The sequence below is a fragment of the Apis laboriosa genome, unplaced genomic scaffold, assembly GCF_014066325.1.
Source record: "Apis laboriosa isolate Shangri-la unplaced genomic scaffold, ASM1406632v1 scaffold35_cov144, whole genome shotgun sequence".
Classification (NCBI taxonomy): domain Eukaryota; kingdom Metazoa; phylum Arthropoda; class Insecta; order Hymenoptera; family Apidae; genus Apis; species Apis laboriosa.
In genome coordinates, this window is record NW_025222966.1 from 1,448,867 (window position 1) to 1,469,418 (window position 20,552).

Sequence of the window (20,552 nt, forward strand, 5' to 3'; positions counted from 1 at the left end):
TTTACTAACATACGAACATACGCTGTAACTTTCATAATATGAATTGTTAAAAATTGAACAAAACTGAAATCCCCGGGGGGCAGGAAAACTAGAATTCAAAACTCAGAAGCCAACGAAAGCCATTGATCCTAATGCACAAGGAAGCGATCACTCGCTCTGTCGATCAATGAAGAGAGAGAAAAAAGGACTTTTTGCAAGCCGACTTACACGTCTCAGTGACGATGTAACGACTTCACAATTCGAGCTGAGGCCTGTTAATCCTCCACCCAATCGATCGAGCCGGAATTCATGCTGTTTACTGAAACACCCACAAACTCTCTTTTTCAATGCTGCATTTTCAGCTGTGCTTCTTTTTAAGTGAAATGCACTGTATCATAATTCGACTTATAAATTTCTCTAGACGAAAATTTTATGTTCTTAATATTAACTTTTTAAAACAAAAATTTATTTTTTGAATTATCATATCGTTTTACGAAACGAAATTTTTTGAAATTATTATATTATCGATTTATGATAAATTTAATTATATTATTTAAAAAAATAAATAAAATAAGTAATTAATTTTAATGTATATTTTTATGTCAATAAAATTATGTAGTATTTTGTGTAATTTTATAAACATCATATTATCCTCAAATACCATCTGTGTAAACAATTAAACAACCCATAGAACAGTAAACTTGAGTGTACAAACATTCGACGTTCTTTTATACAATATGAAAGGATCTTTTACGGTGTTTGACACTGAAAAGAGCAAAATCGGGGAATTTTGCTTCATACTTGCCCCTATTTAAAATCAGAAAAATTTACTATCTGAGGAAATGTAATAATTTGTTAACGAATATTTATGCATATTATCGAAAAAAAAAATTGAAAAATTTTAATTAATAAAATACAAAAAACCCATTACATATATTCTTTCGTATGGATCATTTTTCTAGATAATTTTAGTATCTCATTATTTCTTAAACGATTGAAACGTTTTAATAGATTAAATTTATGGATATGGCAGAAGCATATTTCTGCGTTCTGTCTTCATTCGGTTTTCTTTTTCTGCACCCCCGAATAGCACGATTGCTATTCAGATATTCGAACCGCGGGGCTTTAATAAAAATATTTGCTAAGAAAACAGTTCGCTCGAAGTACCCGGGAAGCAAGGCGAGTTATTCTTATATCCAGATTCACAGCGTATCCTTCGCTCGATTTCCATAAATGCAGTAATTCGAAGTAAGACGGCCGTCGGCATTTCTAACTTTTAATGATTCATATCTTTGTATACTTATGATCAACATAATATAACCAACATAAAATAAATTCATCGATAAACGAATGTTTTATTTAATAAATATTTAATCAATTATATAAAATGATAAATTGCATATTGTAATAGTAAATTATTTTATTTTATATGATATTTGATTTATTTATATTTATATAATAACTTTATTATAATAAATCAATTTTTAAATAAATATTTATTTTTATATATATTTTATAAAATATACATGACAAAGTAAGATATATTAATAATATTAATATATTTGTACTTATATATATATACTTTTCATATTTGTAACAATACACTCTTCCTGTTTACAAATACTCATTTTCTTAAGTCTTTTCCTCAATCTGAATCTATGATGATGATTCATACGGTAACCAATATTTTCCAATTGATACTTATCTGTAGTTATATTATATGCTTCAATATAATGCTACAAAAAAAAAATATAAATCAAAGATAATTTTAATAATTTATAATATTTTGTAACTATTATTATATAATAATACCTTATTGTCTTCAAAAATACAAAAAATATTATTAAAATTCGGAGATATATGTCGTATACAACTAAAAGTATTGTTTGCAGCATCTTGACATTTGCATGCCATATCTTTTTCACATAACTATAAAAATAATAATAAATTTAAGAAAAATAAAATTTATATTAAATATTTCTTATAATTATTTCTATATATATAGAATACATACTGTAAGGTTTAGATCATAGTCACTTGGACAACCTGATGATGGAATATTTCTAGATTTTTCTCCCCTATATTCTATTAAAAGAGTTCTATCTTTCGGCAATGATTTTTCCAAAAAAGAAGTTCCATCTGATGGACGTTTTATACCAGCTATTCTTAAAATTGTATCAAATAAATCAACACTGCTAACAGGTGCAGAAATTTTTGATGGCATAATTCCTGGACCTCGTATTAATAATGGAACTCTAATATCTGTTTCATATGGTTGACGTTTATCTATTGGCATACTAAATTGACCTAAATAAAATAATATGTAGTTGATGTATTATTTTTAATTCTTATTAAATTTAAATACAAACTATATTACCAATATGATATCCATTATCAGAGGTAAATATAATATAAGTATTATTCAAAAAACTTTGCAATTTTAAAACTTGATATACATTTTTTACAAGTTCGTCAACAGCTAACAATGTTTCCCATCTATTTCTATAGATTTCATCTAATTTAGGCAATAAATTGTCAGGAAGTGGAGATGGTCCTCTTTTTACTAACCAATGTTTATCCTAATTAAATAATATAATTTAATAAAATTATATAGTAACATGAAAGTTTGTATCAAATATATCAAATATTATTTATATTACCATTTGATTTTGTGTATTAAAATTGGGTGTTCTTTTAGCTTTCACATCTTTATATTTGTTGATATGTCTTTGTGCTGGTGTAAAAGGTGCATGGGGTGCAGGAGGTGCTAAAACCATAAGAAATGGTTGATTTGGATTATGTGTTTTAATAAAGTTTGTTGCCATATCACTCTGAAAGAATGTTATTTTAATATATTATAGAAAAATTATATACATTAATTTATACACTTACAATTACATCAGTAAGATAATCAGATGGATCATTACCAAATTTTTTTTCAGTTCCATTTATAGATAAAATGTAATTATAATATTTTGAATTTCCAATAAGACCAGCCCACCAATCCCATCCTATTGGTATATGACCAGCTCCGCCTACTATTTTATCTCCATACTTTATGAATTTTTTATTAAATTTTTTTTTTCTTTATTTTATCTTTATAAAATTGAATATAATTTACTTTTAAAGTAACTTATATACCTGATTTAAATATTTTCCAGCATAAAATGTTGTATAAAACATTTCTTTTTTTAAATATGCTGCAAATGTATTTGGTTCTTGTAATTCTTGCCACTCAATATTATTACATCCACCATTAATTGAATTATTTACTACTAAATGATTATGTTGATATTTTCCAGTTAAAATTGATGCCCTATTTGGGCAACAAATAGGTGATGCAACAAACTAATTATTAGAAAAAATACTTTTAATTATATAAATATTATAATTAATAATTGTAATTAATTATTTATTATAAATTATATTTTATAAATATTAAAAAAAAAAGAAAAAAGCTTACACAATTTGAAAATGTTACACCTTTATTTCCAATTAAATCCAATGTATTTTGCATTGGAGTCTAAAAACAATAATTAATTATGTTTATGTTTAATCATATATTTTTTTATATATTTACCATTCCATCAAGAAATAAATCTAGATCATCAGTAATAATTAATACAATATTTTTTGCACAATCTGATATTAATATATAATACATAAAAAAACAAATAGATAAAATAATCATCTTTTCGAGTTCTTTAAACTCTTTTTTCAAATTTTAAACTATTTATGAAAATTTTCGTGAAAATAAATACAAAAATAAGGGTATTCCCCTAACTTCAAAGTTATTTTATATAATTTAGTGAAAAATTAAAAACTTTATAAATTCTTTCTAAAAAATATTATACAAATTAAGTTTATATTTTTATTTTATATTATTTTACATTAAATTTATGTAAATTAAAATCAATATATAATTTAAATATTAAAATTAATTGCAGAATTAAATTATAAAAACATTAGAACATTAATATTTATAGTATCTACTATAAATTTGTATGTATAAAAGAAAAAAGATAAAAATCAATTAAAATATTTTTTTTAAAACTTTTCTTTCAATTAATTGTTATAATAAATATAAAATGTCATTAAATGTTATAATTGAAAAATTCATAAATGTAACAATACTACAACTTTCAGTACTACCAACTATCATTGAATGTTTATTAGATTTTACATTATACTATATAAGATAAAAATAAACAAGTTATCATTGTATGATTTATCTCATCTTAATAAAAAATATTATAATGGATGTTGTTAAGTAAATAGTATGAATGAAAAAGTGTTTCTCAATTTTTGAGGTTAGATTTTAAATAAATAGGTAATGTCATTAATGTGCTTCATTCATGGTGTTCGTTTCCATACTGCATTTACTTGTCGCTCACATGTGTCGGTTGTGTGCTGAAAATATTTTCATCTATTTATTGTGAATATTTATTAATTTATTAGTAAAAATGAATATTTTGACAAACGAAGACAATCCCAATACATTAAAATTAATAATCGCAGCTAAAGTAGTTCAACAATCTGTTACCGTAAAAAAGGTAGAACCAAAAGGTAGAGTATTTCCGTTTCAAACAATTTATTTTCTAACTATATGATGAAATATCATATCTCAATTTCATCTATATTGCTTTTATAATTTTTAAATTCATTAATTTTTTTTTAAATTTTATAAAATAGTTTTTTTTTTAAATAGTTTTAATTTTAATTAATGATTTAATAGATAATGTATTATATCATTTATATTTTAAATATTATTATTTATTAATTTTGAAATTGTAGCGATATGAAATTATAATTTTATTTAAATAAAATGCTTTATATTAAAGCAATGTTTATTTTTTGTTTAATAATCATACGTTTAATAATCATTCATATAATATAACATTACAAATCATTTCTTTAGTTTATACATTTTTTTATATAATTAATAATAGATTTGTAATTTGTAAAATATGTTTTTTTATTTTATATATAGGAAGCTTTTTAGGCCGTTTACCTTCCATTGAACTATCATCCGGATTAGTATTATTTAGTACTAATGCAGCAATGCAACTTATAATACCTCCATCTGAAGAATCAAAAATTATTAATAACAAATGGTTAGAATGGGAAATATCTCAATTACAGGTAAAAATATAATTAATATATCATAAACATTTATTTATATAATAATGACAGATTAATAAAACATTATCATATATTGTACAGTCAGCTATAGTATTTTATGGTAGTACAGGAATTTATAAAACTACACATAAATCAGGTTTATGGTCTTTATTAGAAGAACTTAATAATGTATTGAAAGATAAAAAGTACTTAATTAAGGTAATTTATTATAAAATTAATTATTAATTATATCTTTATTGTAATATTAAGATATGATTAAAATCATTTTAGGATAATAACGATTTATCATTAGCAGATATATGTATTTGGGTAACTTTATGGTCTACTGTATTAGTTACAGAAATTGGAAATGAATTATGTAGAGAATATCAACATATTAATAATTGGATATCCAATATTGAATCACATCCAATTATTCAGGTTTTTTTTATTATTATATATGTTACAATCGTATAATATCACATTTGTTTAAATTTAATTATTTTAGGATTCTATCAAAGAATATAAATTTGAAAGGGGTTTGAAAGCTATTTTCAGTATTCAAGCTGTATCTTGGTTTCCTATTAATACTATACAAAATTTTCGATCTCCTAAATCAGCTGATGTAAGTTTATTAAAATATATTAGATATTACTATAATTTTTCAATATCTTATATAAATATTATTAGATTCAGCTTAGTCCAACTAAAGAAAAAGAAATAGAAGCAGTTAGTCAAGAAGAAATGCATATTATTTCAAGCAATTGGTCGTCTATATTATATCCTGATGTAAAGAATTTTCCTTATCCTGTGTAAGCTTGAGTATTTAATAACAAAATATTAGTAAACAAAGTATTTTAAAAGAAGTAATAAATGTGTAATTAACATAAATTTATATATTATTTTTAGATTACCAAAAAAAGATGAAAAAAATATCTTAATAACATCAGCACTACCTTATGTCAACAATGTTCCTCATTTAGGAAATATTATTGGTTGTGTTCTTTCTGCTGATATTTTTGCCAGGTTTGTCTTATAATATTTAACAGCATTTTAAGAATATTAAATATATGTATATATTTTCAAATAAATTTCTTGTTTATAGATATTGTAGACAAAGAAATTATAATACTCTTTTTATTAGGTATGTATTTTTTTTTCATATATGATGTAATAATAATAATAGTAATAATAACATTATCATTTTTTGAAATTCTAACTAACTTGAATGTTATAATAAAAATAAAAATTTTTAGTGGTACTGATGAATATGGTACTGCTACAGAAGCTAAAGCTTTAGAGGAAAAAACGACGCCTCAGAGTATTTGTGACAAATTTTTTGATATACATAATGATGTTTATCGATGGTTTAATATAGGATTTGATTATTTTGGTCGTACTACGACACCTGAACAAACAGAGTAAGATACATCTTATATTAGATATAGATATATCTTATATTAATTTTATAATAAAATGTAATTTTTTAAGATTTTATATTATTTAAAATATGTATATTATTGCATATTGTTATATATAAATATTATTATAATAAATATAATTATTTTTTTCAGAATTGTGCAAACATTTTTCTTAAGAATTAAATCACAAGGTTATATATTAAGTGAAACTGTAGATCAACTTCTTTGCGAGTCTTGTGATAGATTTTTGGCAGATAGATTTGTAGAAGGAACTTGTCCAAGATGTAAATATGAAGATGCACGTGGTGACCAATGCGATGGATGTGGTCATTTAATAAATGCAACAGATTTAATATCTCCGCGATGTAAAGTATGTAGTAATAGGCCTATTATCAAAAAATCGGAGCAATTCTTTCTAGATTTACCTAAAGTAAGTACTGTTAATATATTTTGTAAAATTATTTATTATATATGTATTATATTTTAATCAAAAAATTATTTTATACAGTTAGAAAATAAGTTAAAGGAATGGTCGTCAACTGTAGAAAAGGGATGGTCAGGTGTTGCAAGAGTAGTTGCAAAACCATGGTTACGTGATGGACTTAAACCACGATGTATAACGAGAGACTTAAAATGGGGTATACCTGTTCCAGTAAAAGGTTTTGAAAATAAAGTATTTTATGTTTGGTTTGATGCACCTTTTGGTTATATCAGTATTACAAAAAGATATACAAAGGAATACGAGCAATGGTGGAAACCTAAAGATATAAAAGTTGATCTATATCAATTTATGGCAAAAGATAATGTTCCATTTCATGCAATCATGTTTCCTGCTTCCTTATTAGCAGCTAATGAAGATTATATATTGTTGAAACATTTAATGGCAACAGGTATATATATATATAATATAATATATAATATATAATATATTAAATTAAAAAAAAACAATATATTATACGTTTTTTTTATTTAAATCACTAATTATTAATAATTTAATTTTAGAATACCTTAATTATGAAGATACAAAATTTTCTAAATCGAGAGGTATTGGAGTATTTGGAACTGATGCTAGAGATACAGGTATACCATCTGATGTATGGCGATTTTATCTAGCATATGTTAGACCCGAAACTCAAGATTCAAATTTTAATTGGGTAGATTTAGCAACTAAAAATAATAGTGAATTATTAAACAATTTTGGAAATTTTGTTAATAGGTATGTGTTTCTTCATAATAAAGAATATTGAATTCTAATTTTAGTTTTTTAATAAAATTTTTAACAAACAGGGCTTTGGTATTTGTGGAAAGATATTTTGAATCTAAAATACCACCAATAGAACTTCAGGAAGATGATTTGATACTATTGGCATTGGCTCAACGTGAATTATCATCTTACATATATGCTATGGAACAAGCTAAATTACGTGATGGTTTGAAACATATTTTAGCAATTTCAAAACATGGAAATCAATATATGCAGTTTCAAGAACCATGGGTGAAAATCAAAGGAACTGATAATGATAAGTAAGTGGCATGTTAGTTTTAAATATTTAATAACATTATATAATTCGTGAATATAGGTCTTATGTGTTTTCATATAAATATTTTATTTTTAAAACGTTATTATATTTTTTTTTTTATAAGGACTTGAGACATTGCATGCTTTATGTATTTTATTTTTGTTATTTTTATTTCATTGAGAAAATGAAAAAATTGATTTTAATTATATTAGAGATTAGAAAATCTTTATTTCCTAGGTACCCTTGTTCAATGTGGATTGCTGTTACATGAGTTAATTTTATGCTGTAAAATAAGTCCTATAAACTGATTGTGACTGTTAATCAACTTTCATGTATTAAATTATGTTACAGGTCTGTTAGTACTTATGAATAACACTCGCTTAATAGAATTAAGTGGCGTTATCGTTTTCAATTTAAATGTGAAATAATTTTGTTTTTTTTTATTATGTGTAGAAAAAGAGCTGGAACGATCATCGGTATTAGCTGTAACATGGCGTGTCTTTTATCGGCTCTTTTGGCTCCATTTATGCCCAGTACTGCTCGTGAATTAAGGTCGCAATTAGGATTAGCCACCAATAGTTACGGTTATATTCCTGATCTTATTACAAATATACTTCCAACGGCACACAAAATTGGTAAACCGTCTCCTCTATTTAAAAAAATAGAAGATAAAAATATAGAAATATTAAGAAAAAAGTATGCTGGTAAACAAGAAACTACAAATGAACATAGCGATGTAAAATCTTTGGACAATGCAATTGCAGAACTGGTTAGTGAATATTTTATATAATAATATATAATATAAAATATATAATAATAATATAAAAAATTAATATGATAGTTGCTATGTATTATATATATATATNAAAGTTAAAGAATTGAAAGCCAAACATGACAAAAGCGGTTGGCAATCCAGTCAAGTACAAATTTTCTCAGATTTAAAGAAGAAACTTTCTGATCTCATAAGTGAAAAAAATAAGTCTTCTGATTCGAAAAATAAAAAGCCTGAAATAGTTTTAGTACCTGAACAAAATGGAGATGTTTTAATGGACGTAGCGAGTTTGGAATCAGCTATTGCTATGCAGGTAAATTATATACATTAATATATATATACACATATATTAATAATATCATATCAATTTTATTTATATATATATATTTTATAAAAACGATTGATTTCGTTTTTTAGGGTAATCTTGTGCGTACATTAAAAGCTAAAGAAGAAAAATCGATATGGCAACCTGAAGTGGAAAAATTATTAAAACTCAAAAAACAATTAGCGGATCTTACTGGAACAGCTCCTACTTCAAATGAAAAAAAGTCAAAAAAGAAAAAATAAATAAATACTCAATCAATATGTATACATTTTACATCATTAAAACCTCAAGGTTTAGTATAATAAAAAATTGTATATTTTTTATTATAACATATGCACTTCGGAATAATATTAACTACATAGTATTTTTTACATTCAAATAATGTAATTCATATAGTTTATTTAATAAATTTAACTTATAATTTATATAATAATATAATTTATAATTTATATATAAAAAATGAAATTTTAACTTATAATATTTATCTAATATTTCTTCTTAAAAAAAAAAATAATAATAATAATAAAAAAATATAATTCATTCACTTTTACAAAAGAAATTTATTATTGGAAAATTAATTTTTTTTATTAGTCTTTTTATACATAAGTTTTTTTATTTTTATTATAGTTTTACTTTTAGCTACATTTTTTTGATTATTTTTCTTTAATCGGTGTTCAGATTCTTTTATTTGTCTTTGTTTTTTTCTAATTGTGTAAAAAATTATATTTTCTATAAAACAAATAACAGTTGATAAAATGATGCCAAAACATAAAACAAGTAGAATTGGTATTGTTTCATGAATCGTTACACTTGATACATAGTGTTTATCTTTATCACAATAAGGCTTCCTATAAGTCCAACGTATCACTTCTCGCTTCCGAATCCCCGAAGTGGATATCCTAATAAGACTATAATTATATAAATATTAATCTAATTAAAAGAATATATACTATATATATAAATTATTTTTATTAATTTATTTTTACGAAATTCTTACCCTATTTTTATTATCTCTTGAAATTGACTATGTCGCGTTGACCACAAACCTAATGAAGAAGGACGAAGTAAATGAACTTCAGTAAGCTGACAGATCATTTGTTTATCAAAAACACGTTCTATAAATGGATAAACATTAATAGGATCTGCATGGTAAGCAAATTTAGCTGTCGTTATTTTTTTTAAACCATCTTGTATTGAAAGAAATCTTTTTTCTTCTGGTATTTTCTCCCAATATTTTTTAAAATATTGAACTTCTTCTACAGAAGACTAAGAAAATATTTTTCAATAATAAAAAATTAATATTTAATTTTATACATGATAAAAACAAAATTATGAAAAAAATTCTAATTTTAGTTGCATGCAAGATTCGAACTCACATGCAATAGAATATTAAAATAAATATCTTTATATGCTACAAGTTTCATTCGACTATTTATTAATGAATATAATGAATCATTCATTTTATCTAAAGGTGCATTCAATCGACTGGATACTATAGCTGCTGAATAATAATTATATACAAGTAAACCAAAAGTCATGGTTTGAAGAAAAGCAATACGACTTGAAAATTGATTATTAAAAAATGGTAAACCTGTAATATCAAAAATATTAAATGTAAATATTAAATGTAATGCTATAGCAATATTTACTTTCAATATAAAAGATGATCAAATCTTTATCAAAATTTTATTATTACAAATAACCAAATAATTTAAATAATGTAGTAAATAACTATATTAGATAATTGATAATAATGAATATTAATATTATGCAATTCATCATGAATTTTAATTAATTAATTAAATTTGATAAGGTTTATTGATAAACCTTGTTGACATAATGCAGCAATAATAATAAGAATTGTTGATCCATAAGCAGAATCATTCTTTTCAAGTTTCAGAATAATCCATAAACTGAGAATTATTGTGACTGTTAATAATAAAATCATATACCAAACATTTCTTGCAAATGGTCTAAAGATTATATTCATATCCACTTTTAATGAAGGTACAGTAAGAAACATAAAGCATGTTCTGAAAAAAAATTATTTTGTATTATTTTTTTTTTTTACTTTGCATTATTATAATTCAAAAGTTCAAATATTCATTAAAAAATAAAAAAAAAATTGTGAAGAAATATATATGATTATAAATTTTTAAATAAGATTTATAATAAATAAAAATAAAATAACAAATAAAAATTAATAAATAAAATAATTTATAATATTAATAAATAAATATTAATAAAAATTTATAATATTAACATTTAATTCCAAATTCAAAATATTGTATATATATATATATATATAATGTACGTATGTACATTATTATAAATTTCGTAATTAACATTGCAAATTATAATCGTTTTTTCTTATCATTTATAATGTATTAAATTTATAAATGATTAGGAATTAAATATTTTAAAATATATTACCTTACAGGCCAAACTTGCATAATTACATCTGCATAATTGAACCTTTCTTTTGTCAAAATTGATGGAAAATATCCTAAATCATAAATGCCATTTTTGAAACCAGCAATTAATGGGCCATTGCTATCATTTTTTTCCCAATGATTTAATTCTATTAATTCAAAACTAGAAATATTTAATACTTTGGTAATATTTTTAAATAATTATAATATTGAAAGATATTAAAACTTAAAAATTGAAAAATTACGTGAAATTGAATAGTTGTTTAATATGTTCCATAATAGCATATCCAAATTTAGACCAATTATCTGTGTGTTCATATAAATTTTCTTCTTGAAGATAATCTATCAAACTTTGATTTTTAGGTCTATTTACTACCTATATAAAAGAATCATAAATAGATGAATTTATTATATTATATTACTGTTTTCGATTTACATTTTTATATAAAATTTTTATATTTTATTTAAAAGAATTTTTTTTATAAAAAAATTTTTATTATATAGAATTAAAATTATATTTTAGTATAAAAGAAAATGATTCTGAAATTTTTAATTCTTAACATACTATTAGCGATAATAAATAACGATAGGCAAAATATCTAAAATTCATCTATCCAAATTCATTAGTGTTATGACCATTGATTGAAAATTGATTGTGAGACATTGAAAAGAAAGATTTTATTTTCAAAATTATTTACATGATTTCCGATCGAAAGTCCAAAGAATAGAACATATTATTTAAATCATATAAAATTGTAAAATTATTTAAATTTGAATTTCATTTTGAAAAATGCAAACTATAGAATTAAGTTGTAATTGATTAATGATAGTAATGAAATTGAAGAATTTTCTGTAAAAAAAGAAAATAGTTTCTTATGGAATTTCATAGTTAAAAAAATCCTCAGCGAATGTCAACTATTAGAATTTTAATTGACAATTTGCAGAACAGTGAAAATTATTAGATTGGGAAAGAAGAAGTAAGAGAAAAAAAGAAAGACAGAAGCTGCGAATTTTGTTATTCGTGTTAAATAACAAATAATTATAGATTAATTTCGAATTAATTATAGAAAATTATAGAAAATTATAGAAACTAATTATAGAAAGAATTTCGAAATTTAAATGCTATCGTTTTTGTTTTCACAAGTAATTAAGAATAATAGAGCACAACAGAATCTAGCGATTGGACTGGAAATATAAATAATCATGTAAATTAAACTTTTGTTAAATAATGTAAATTCTTTTATGTCCGCATCTAATCGATTTATTTACTAATATTTACTTTCGCTCTAATTCAGCTTTTGTTCGCAGTATTTGTTAAATATGTTTGTTAAATATGTTTGTTATAAGTTCTTTATCATCATGACATGTTTTTATTTTCTTTACTCTCTTTTGATCTTTTTACTGATTATATAAATTAATTTCATTTTTGACCAAAAACTTTTTCAAATTAGATAATATTTCAAAATTATTAATAGCAAAAAGAGAGAATTGATCTCTCTATTGGCTATTTAGACATTGATTTTGGCCAACCTTGGAATCAGTCTTCGATAAGTTTATTTTAGAGATTGAAGTCGATCAAGATGTTTAAGAGTTCTGAAAATTTGGAAAAAAATTCCGAATTCAAGAAAGAATATCGATTAAATTTTTAAATTTTATATTATATATGGGTAATTGCATCATGAATTATTAGATACTTTGCCTGTCACCGTTTGTGATGTGATATTAATGATTGTATTATTAATGATATTCTTATTAAAATGCTAAATAGAGTAAATTTGATAATCATATTCATAAATTTTGTAAATTTTCTTAATTATTTTTTCAATTTTTACTTTTTTATTTTGTATATAATAATTATTTGAATATACTTACAAGCCCAGCAATTTTTATTTTCATCCTATGATAATTCCATCTTCTGGAGAATTTATTTGTCTGTAAAATAATTTGTAATCCATCGTTTTTAGTCCAAGTACCAAGTTTCGTAATATTTAACAAACCACCGTAATTTTTGCAATGATTGTATACGTCATACAAAATATAATCATTGTCTTTTGATATAGCAATTGTGACATCCGTAATGATACTAAACATATTATCATTTAATAATTCAAGTATGTGATTCATATTTTTCTCCAAAATCAACCATTGATGTAAATGATCGAACATGTAATAGGTTGAAGTCTAAATTATTGTTTTTGTTATCAATTTCATTGTTATCAATTGTTTAATCAATTTTTAAATTGCAAGATAATTGTTTAAAGAATATAATTTTTTTAATATGATTATACCTCGTAAAAAAGCTTCACTATATCCTCGTCTGAAACTAAACATTCTAGATCCACAAATATACCTAAATTCCAATAAGTAGTATGCAAAAATTGTGGTATATTCATTATCGATGTAAATTGAGTAATAGACACTCCAATTCCTGCTTCATTTAGAAGCTTAAAAATTTGATAATCATCTATATCGAAATATTAAACCATATTATAACCGATTTCTAATTAAAAAATAATATAATTTAAAAAATTTTTGTTTATGAAATTTTTTTGGAATAAACAAATTTTAATTCATATAATATTAATAAAATAAATATATTTATTGAGAATATAATAATGTTTAAAAAGTAATATATTTAAAATATGTTTTATCTAATATTAATTTAATTATATATTATGTGTATTTTTCATAAAAAAAAAGTAGCTCACTTTCAATGTTTCCACAAGAAAATCCAGCCACTCTAGAAACATTTTTAAAAATGAAATAATCGCGAATGATATCCATATTACTCGCGTACGATACAACAATTAATTGCAAATAAAAGATATTTTGAAAATACATCTCACTGTTATTGTTACTCGCGATTGCACATAGAATGACTGAATACAGCGTTCATGTTACAATTCCCAACAGTTATCCCTTCTTCCATTTTACATGAGAAAATATGACAGCTTTGACATGGACATCTCTTTAGAAAAAGAAACAATTTATGATTCTGAACTGACATAACGTACACGATAATCCGATAATATTTAATGATAATTAACTAAATAATAAAATAAAAATAATTAACTAATTAATAATTAAAATCTAAAAAATATTGATTTTGGAAATAAATGTATATATTATATAACTAGATCTTTTATTACATTTAATAATTATGTTAGACAAAATATAATTATTATGAAATACATATTATGTTACATTCAGTTTAAGTTAAATGAAATTATCTATTAATTAAATTAATTTATGAAGATTATGGAATAATATCTAATAAATTATTTCTACTATTATCACTGCTAAAACTTTCCTTTGTTTCACTCTTCCTCCTTTGATTTATTTCCCTTATAAAATAGTAAATAAAATATAAATAAATTTTTATTTTTATGTTTACAATTATATAAGCAGAACTTACTTCATGGAACGATTGTAAATAATATTTTCCATAATGCAAATGATACCAGCTACGAGGATTCCAAATGCTAATAAAATTAATGCTGGAGCAATTTCGTAGATTGTGATGCTTCTTGTGGATAAAGTATCAAGTTGACATTCCGGTTTCCTCGACGACCAATATTTGATTTGTCGATTTCGAAGACCAGTATTAAACATCTTTGTCAATCTTTAAGAAATAAGTAAATTTTGTGATATTAAATAAATATGATAGTTAAATGAAAAATATATATATTTAAAGATTATTTACCCTATTTTTGCTATTTCAATGAACTGGCCATTATGACTGGCATACATTCCCATTACCGATTGTTTAAACAAATGAATTTCCGTCAATTCACAGATTTTATTAGAATCGAACATTCTTTCAACGAAAGGATACGCTGTATTTGGATCCGTATGATATGCTAAAATACCTTGACCCACTTGTCTAATACCTTCTTCTATTGGTAAGTATCTTTTCGATTCTGGTAAAGGATCCCAGCGTTTTTTACGAAAATAGTCCGATTCCCAGTTCAAATTCTATTAATAATAATATGATCGATATTATAACATCGATTTTATTTCCTTTTTATTTCTTCTCTTAAGACTTTTATTTTTTATAAGTATTAATCTTTTGGAGCTTACAAAATTTTAAGAAAAGAAAACTTGATCGATTAAGTTATCATATCGAAATTTAATTGATACATTTTTTTTTTATTTAAATATGATAAAATATGATAAATTTAAATAATACTTACATATAAAAAATATTTTAAATATGGTACAGCTTCCGCCGCGATTTTTAGATTACTATCAGCAAGAACAATTACAGAATCTTCCATCATGTCGAGAGGCTCACTTAATCGAGCTGATACGATACTAGCAGAATAATAATTATACATTATCCAACTGTGTACAATTATTTGAAATAGAGCTATACGGCTTGGTAATCGTTTTGGTAAAAAATTTGCACCTATTAAAATCAAAAACAGTATTAGTGATTTGATCTCAGGATTTTGAAAAATGTTTTTAATAAAATTATTTTTGTACCTTGTTGAGACAGGATTCCCACCGATAATATAATTGCATCAGAATATTTTTCTCTTTTGCCAACATCTTCACGATTCATTATTATTTTCATAATGAATATGAAAAATATTCCAAAAGCAGCAAATACGTACCATGTTTGACGTGTAAAAGGTTTTAAAAAAATTTCTAATTTAATCTTATTGGTTGAAGTCGATAATAACATGAAACAGGGCCTAGGATTAAATCGTCAATTTTTTAAAAATTTTATAAATTTTAAGCTAGAAATATTTATATTATTCATATTTGGTGAATAAATAAAATAGAATAAAATATAGTTGATTGTTTTTTGTCTTTTTCATTATTTGAATGAAATTCAATTTAATGGAAGATCAAGCTATGCCACTAATTCTAGTATTTTCTAATATTATTTTTTAATAATAACTATATAATAAAATTCTTATATAAATTCTATTATAACATATAAATTCTATTATAACTATATATAAATGATTATTTTCTTATGTATTTTAATTTCTATTATTATTATTATATTTTCTATAATTTCTATATATTTTATGTATTCAAGAGAATTTCTATATCTTCAAAAGAAAGCTATCAAAAAATTTTGTCTAGCGTTCATAATTATTACATATAATATGATTTTGAGAAGAATAAAAATTGAAAGATATAATTTTCATATTACAATTTATTCAATTAGCTATCATGATATTTTTAAGAAATTCAGTATAGTTTACAATAATAAAGTAGAAGATATATAAAAATTATATTGCTTTCAGTTTAGTTATATGCAAGATTATTCAATAAAATCTTTAAAATTTCTCTATACACTTTAATGCAAATTAAATGCACAAAAACATATATAAATAACATAATAATTATAAAGCTTCTTTTTTTATTTAATTTTTAGATTTAATATATAGAAAATAAAAAATAAATCATTTTTCTAGATGCATTAACTTCACATTAAATTACATTAAATTACATTAAAAGATTGAAATTTTTACCTTTATAATTATGCAATTTTTATTGACAAAATTTTGTATAAAAATCTTATAATAATAATTCTTATTATAATAATATATATTTCTTAATAATAATATTAAGAATATTAATATAAAAATATTAATATTCTTACGTAATATAATATTTTTATAATATAACTCTTTTTTATATTAGATCTCTTATTTTTAACTCATTTTTATGCATTCACACATGTCATACTAATTATTTTATCATTATAATCATTAAAATCTTTTGGAATTATAAATATTAAAAAAAAAAGGATTGAACAATTTTTAATAAATAATTCATATTAAAAATTTTTTGTAGTTATTTTTATATTCAATATATTCAATTAATGATTCATTATATATTAAAATTAAATATCAAATATATAATTTATTAGATAATTACGTTAAATGATTAATATATCATCAATTTGCTTACTTAATTGGCCATGCTGCACCAATGAGACTAGCATAATCTAATCGTTCAGACACCATTATTCTCGGATTACTGGCAAAATCGATATAATTCGACTGTAAAAATTCGAAAATCAAACCGTGTACGTTGTTTCGATCCCAGTAAATTATTTCTGAAGCATGAACGCTAAAAAAAAAAAAAAGAAATAGAATTTATTAGAACTCATTATGATAGAAAATCGAACGATTAATATATTAATATAATACCTAAAATTAAAAAGTTCTCCTATATGTAAAATCATGGCATGCACAAACTTATGCATACTATCTAAAGATCTTGTATTTATATCCTGCATGTAATCCTCGAGTCGCATGTCTTTTGGCCTATATTGAATCTAAGTAGAGTAAAAATCAATTATTTTTATCAGTTTTAGTCAAATTGGTTTATATTAATTAATAATCATTAAAGTTTTATTTTCGATATATATTGTTATTTGTGAATAATATTTTGATATATATATGTATATGTCATTAAATTTAAATTTATAAAAAGAATAGTATCTCAATTAAATAAAAAATATAATAGTAATAAAAGGAAATCTAATATTATATAAAACAAGATTTTATAAACAAACTGACCACTCCAGATATTTTTAATCTCATTCCATGCATATTAGCCCTTCTGTTAATTAATGGTTGCGTCAAAAATATCTTCAATCCAGAATCAAGACGCCAAGTACCAAGTTCAGTAATATTTAATATACCACCACGATATTTACAATGATTAAAGACATCATACAAATCGAAGCCATTTTTGTTCGATATAGCGAGAGCAACATCTGTTATTATGTTGTAAGCAGTATCGTTCAAAAGTGAAATAGTGTGATTATAATTCGAATCCAGTATTAGCCAATTGTATGAATAATCATACATTCGATATTTTGAACTCTGAATTTTAAGAAATATATTATAAACATATTAATATTATTGTATATCGCATTATTAATATTTTTAATCATGAAAAAAAATTTCTCTTACTTCTGTGAAAATTCGTACAGCAGTTTCATTATGGCATCGCAAATCGATTACGACGCCTACTGTCCAAGTTTCACTTCTCATAAATCTTCGGAAGTCAATTTTCACACTAGATTCCCTTATTATCGTAAATATACCCGTGGTGCTTAGCGTTTTCAGAAGATTAAAATCACCTAATTTAATTGTTGCATAAATTTTCACAAATAATATCTTTCTTAGAATAATAATTTTTTAAAGAATTTTTATATTTATTTTTATTCTTTTTTTAAAAAAAATTTTTAAATGAAATTCTAATTCTAAAAAACTTTAGTAATTAACAATTCTATTAAAAAACTAAATACTTATTTTTTTAAAATTATTAATCTATATTTCATTAACATTTTTACAATTACTTTAAATCTAAGATCATTTGTGTTTGATATATCTTTTAATAGCTAAAAATCTTTGAAAAGATCTGAAAAAATTATAATATCTTTGAATATTTTAAATTGAGATATAAAATTTAAGCAATAATTTGTTTGAATTATTATTAGAAATATAAATATATATTCGAATATAAAGCAAGAAAACAATATTTTTAAAAATTAAATTATCCATTTCTGGTTTATTTATTTCATATATTTTATATATTTATTTCAGATATATCATTGATTTAAAGAAACAATGATGAAATTTTGAAAAAGTTATTTTTTTATAAAATAAAATAAATTAATTTAGTTTTAATATTTATAATTAAATAATAAATGAAATATTGTTAAAAATAGGATAAATTTTATTATATTTTATATTTTTATTTTATTTTATATATCTGATATTATTAATTAATAATAAGTTGATATTATAATTATAATTAAAATATTAAATTGATAAAAAGAAATAAAGAAAAAAATTGAAAAAAAGAAATATTCTTAATTTTTATATATATATATTAATTATTATATATATTAAAAGAATTTTATGCTAAATTGATATACTTACTAACATACATACTAATTGAATATTGTTATTTTTCCATTATGTTATTTTTTTAAAAAATAAACTAATGATATGCAAATCCTACAAGTCTCACTTAACTTGAGACATTCTATTTATAATATATTCATATATTAATTTTTGTTGTCATTTATTATCAGTTTAGATTTCTTTTATTCGAATTAGTCATTATCTAAGATTATGTTATTCTTGTAAAATTTTTTGAAATAAAAGAAATGGAAATAATTTTAATTTTCAAATAGTTAGAGAAATTATATTACATTTATATTAAATTATTTATAGAAATGCATCGATATTAATGAACATTTTTGAATATTTATTTATTAAAATTAAATTATTCATTAAAATTAAAATTAATTTATTCATCTTAATTTTAACTATCATATCATAATGATAAAAATATTCCCATTTAAAAATATTTCAATGATTTTTAAATCTCTGATATTTTTTCGTAAAAAATAAGATACATATATAATACTCAAGTTAAATGAGGCATTGTATATATATATATATATATATCTAATAGTTCAATTAGATATAATTAATAATTAATAATTAATAATAATTACATATAATAATAAATAATAATTACATACCTATTGTATCACCACAAGAAAATCCCACAACATTTCGCACTTTTTTATAAAAAAAATAATCACGAATGAATATATGATCCTGTGCATTAGAGATTAAAAGAAATTGCAATAAAATAAAGAAAATAGGATACATTGTACTATTCCTTTTTTTAAACTTAAAACTTGTTCCTTAATACTAATCAAATACTTATCAAATTGAGTATCGTTAAATAATATCTTTCTATTATATTATTTTATTACGTTTTATGCATCGAATGCACGACGTATCATTTTGAATTCTGATATGAAAGACAAGTTAAATGATTTCGAGCAATTTGTCAAATTATTTGTGTCACGAAAAGTGCAGAACATGATTAATCGATTATTCATTCAAGCGTCTTGTTTCCAGCACGACAATTTCAATATCAAATAACGTCTTATGATCGATCGAACTTCTCATATATTGATTGCAT

At 22.3% G+C, this 20,552-nt stretch overlaps 4 protein-coding genes across 6 annotated transcripts; 1 reads left to right on the top strand and 3 right to left on the bottom strand.

The window, feature by feature from the left end:
• Positions 1-1,456: 1,456 nt before the first annotated feature.
• On the bottom strand, positions 1,457-3,670 carry LOC122715461 (N-acetylglucosamine-6-sulfatase-like). 2 transcript variants are annotated; one of them, XM_043937676.1, is made up of 9 exons: positions 3,560-3,670; positions 3,443-3,502; positions 3,121-3,327; positions 2,872-3,033; positions 2,640-2,810; positions 2,357-2,558; positions 1,994-2,286; positions 1,792-1,908; positions 1,457-1,715 (listed from the first exon to the last, which is right to left on the bottom strand). In XM_043937676.1, the coding sequence occupies exons 1-9, from the start codon at positions 3,668-3,670 to the stop codon at positions 1,548-1,550; spliced, it is 1,491 nt and encodes a 496-aa protein (XP_043793611.1). In that variant the 3' UTR covers positions 1,457-1,547. The 2 variants fall into 2 exon arrangements, with proteins under 2 accessions (XP_043793611.1, XP_043793612.1); XM_043937677.1 differs by having other exon boundaries at positions 2,640-2,746; positions 2,907-3,033; positions 3,560-3,611.
• Positions 3,671-4,276: 606 nt separating this feature from the next.
• LOC122715416 (methionine--tRNA ligase, cytoplasmic) lies at positions 4,277-9,447 on the top strand. Of its 2 annotated transcripts, XM_043937591.1 has the most exons (17): positions 4,277-4,309; positions 4,438-4,545; positions 4,970-5,121; positions 5,203-5,319; positions 5,392-5,541; positions 5,609-5,725; positions 5,791-5,912; positions 6,010-6,126; positions 6,206-6,244; positions 6,357-6,521; positions 6,675-6,951; positions 7,030-7,411; positions 7,524-7,737; positions 7,809-8,045; positions 8,495-8,816; positions 8,908-9,126; positions 9,231-9,447. In XM_043937591.1, exons 2-17 carry the CDS (start codon positions 4,443-4,445, stop codon positions 9,378-9,380), a joined length of 2,883 nt encoding a protein of 960 aa, XP_043793526.1. In that variant the 5' UTR covers positions 4,277-4,309; positions 4,438-4,442; the 3' UTR covers positions 9,381-9,447. The 2 variants fall into 2 exon arrangements, with proteins under 2 accessions (XP_043793526.1, XP_043793527.1); XM_043937592.1 differs by lacking the exons at positions 4,277-4,309; positions 8,495-8,816; positions 8,908-9,126; positions 9,231-9,447 and adding an exon at positions 8,279-8,392 and having other exon boundaries at positions 4,318-4,545.
• A 277-nt stretch (positions 9,448-9,724) lies between these two features.
• On the bottom strand, positions 9,725-14,411 carry LOC122715469 (ionotropic receptor 75a-like; the record flags this gene model as incomplete). The annotated part of the gene is made up of 9 exons (XM_043937693.1): positions 14,279-14,411; positions 13,859-14,034; positions 13,443-13,751; positions 11,816-11,946; positions 11,572-11,733; positions 10,966-11,171; positions 10,515-10,729; positions 10,136-10,404; positions 9,725-10,046 (listed from the first exon to the last, which is right to left on the bottom strand). Coding segments are annotated over exons 1-9 (1,923 nt in total), but the record flags the coding sequence as incomplete, so codon positions are not given.
• A 371-nt stretch (positions 14,412-14,782) lies between these two features.
• Positions 14,783-20,233, bottom strand: LOC122715421 (ionotropic receptor 75a-like). The gene is made up of 10 exons (XM_043937604.1): positions 20,101-20,233; positions 18,515-18,684; positions 18,116-18,424; positions 17,744-17,871; positions 17,502-17,663; positions 16,056-16,267; positions 15,764-15,978; positions 15,274-15,545; positions 14,986-15,192; positions 14,783-14,914 (listed from the first exon to the last, which is right to left on the bottom strand). The coding sequence occupies exons 1-10, from the start codon at positions 20,231-20,233 to the stop codon at positions 14,827-14,829; spliced, it is 1,896 nt and encodes a 631-aa protein (XP_043793539.1). The 3' UTR covers positions 14,783-14,826.
• Between the last annotated feature and the right edge of the window lie 319 nt (positions 20,234-20,552).